The sequence below is a fragment of the Salvelinus sp. IW2-2015 genome, unplaced genomic scaffold (assembly GCF_002910315.2).
Source record: "Salvelinus sp. IW2-2015 unplaced genomic scaffold, ASM291031v2 Un_scaffold9520, whole genome shotgun sequence".
Classification (NCBI taxonomy): Eukaryota; Metazoa; Chordata; class Actinopteri; order Salmoniformes; family Salmonidae; genus Salvelinus; species Salvelinus sp. IW2-2015.
In genome coordinates this window covers 1-1032 of record NW_019950778.1, presented here as the reverse complement: position 1 = coordinate 1032, position 1032 = coordinate 1, and the positions used below count along the sequence as shown (strand labels likewise).

The following is a 1032-nucleotide window of genomic DNA, read 5'->3' as shown; positions in this document are numbered from 1 at the left end:
ATGCTGAAGCACAGTTCATACTTGCCGTGGTGACAACAGCAGCCACCCAGAGCATGCTGGGAGGATCCAGAGTATCTGGTCACGTCTCCAGGAGAGAGGTCTCAGGGGCCAGTGTGAGGTACAAACATCACCATTATCATTACACACGTATTACACATACATCCATATCACTGATTACAAGTTACTAGAAGACACCATAGCTGTCTCCACCTGGTCCATTATCTGTTGCTCTGTCTGGTCTGTGTTCCAACAGACTATCCGAGGTAGGAAGGCCACTCTGGAGGAGCTGCAGTCGGTCCATTCAGAGCGTCATGTCCTTCTGTACGGCACCAACCCTCTCAACCGCCTCAAACTGGACAACCGCAAGCTGGCCGGTACGTCCTCACTACAGATGTTATGATGTACTGGTCTACTGCATCAGGCCTTGTGCCAGAAGCCTTTAGGTCAGTGGCTCCCAACGCTGGTCTTGAGCCCCCCTAAAGGTACACATGTTTGTTGTAGCTCTAGACAAACATGCCTGATTCAACTCATTGTGGGCCTAAAGATTAGTTGACAAGTTGAATCAGGTGTGCTTGTCGGGGGCTACAATTAAAATGTGTACTGTTGGGAGTACTCGAGGACCAGAGTTGGGAACCACTGCTTTACGTAACTGGTAACAGTTTGGCAACAGCACTGTAAAGTTAAGCTACTTGCTCTGGTGTCCCTAGTAACTCTGGTGTCCCTATTAACTCTGGTGTCCCTAGTAACTAGGGATTTGCCTTTGGTTAAAGTTACAGTATTGAAAGCACTTTGGAATCCGTTATGTTTAGTAGTCAACTCATTCATGTATTTAAGTTGTCACTACAGTGATGGTACACAAACGTACAGTAATGTCTGATACTCATTTCTAATGTAAAATTGTTTGAAAAGGAGCTGTTAACATTGATTGTTTGGTTAATAAAACCTCTTTGTATTTTTCTCCCTCAGGCATTCTCTCTCAAAGGATGTTTGTGATGCTGCCATGTGGAGGAGTAGGGGTACGTGAGAGGCCCA

General features: G+C 46.0%; 1 protein-coding gene across 1 annotated transcript; it reads left to right on the top strand.

Annotated features, from left to right (window-relative positions):
• Positions 1 to 9: 9 nt before the first annotated feature.
• Positions 10 to 1020, top strand: LOC112079785 (histone deacetylase 7-like; the record flags this gene model as incomplete). Its single annotated transcript, XM_024145625.2, has 3 exons — positions 10 to 118; positions 254 to 374; positions 967 to 1020. Coding segments are annotated over 3 exons (284 nt in total), but the record flags the coding sequence as incomplete, so codon positions are not given.
• Between the last annotated feature and the right edge of the window lie 12 nt (positions 1021 to 1032).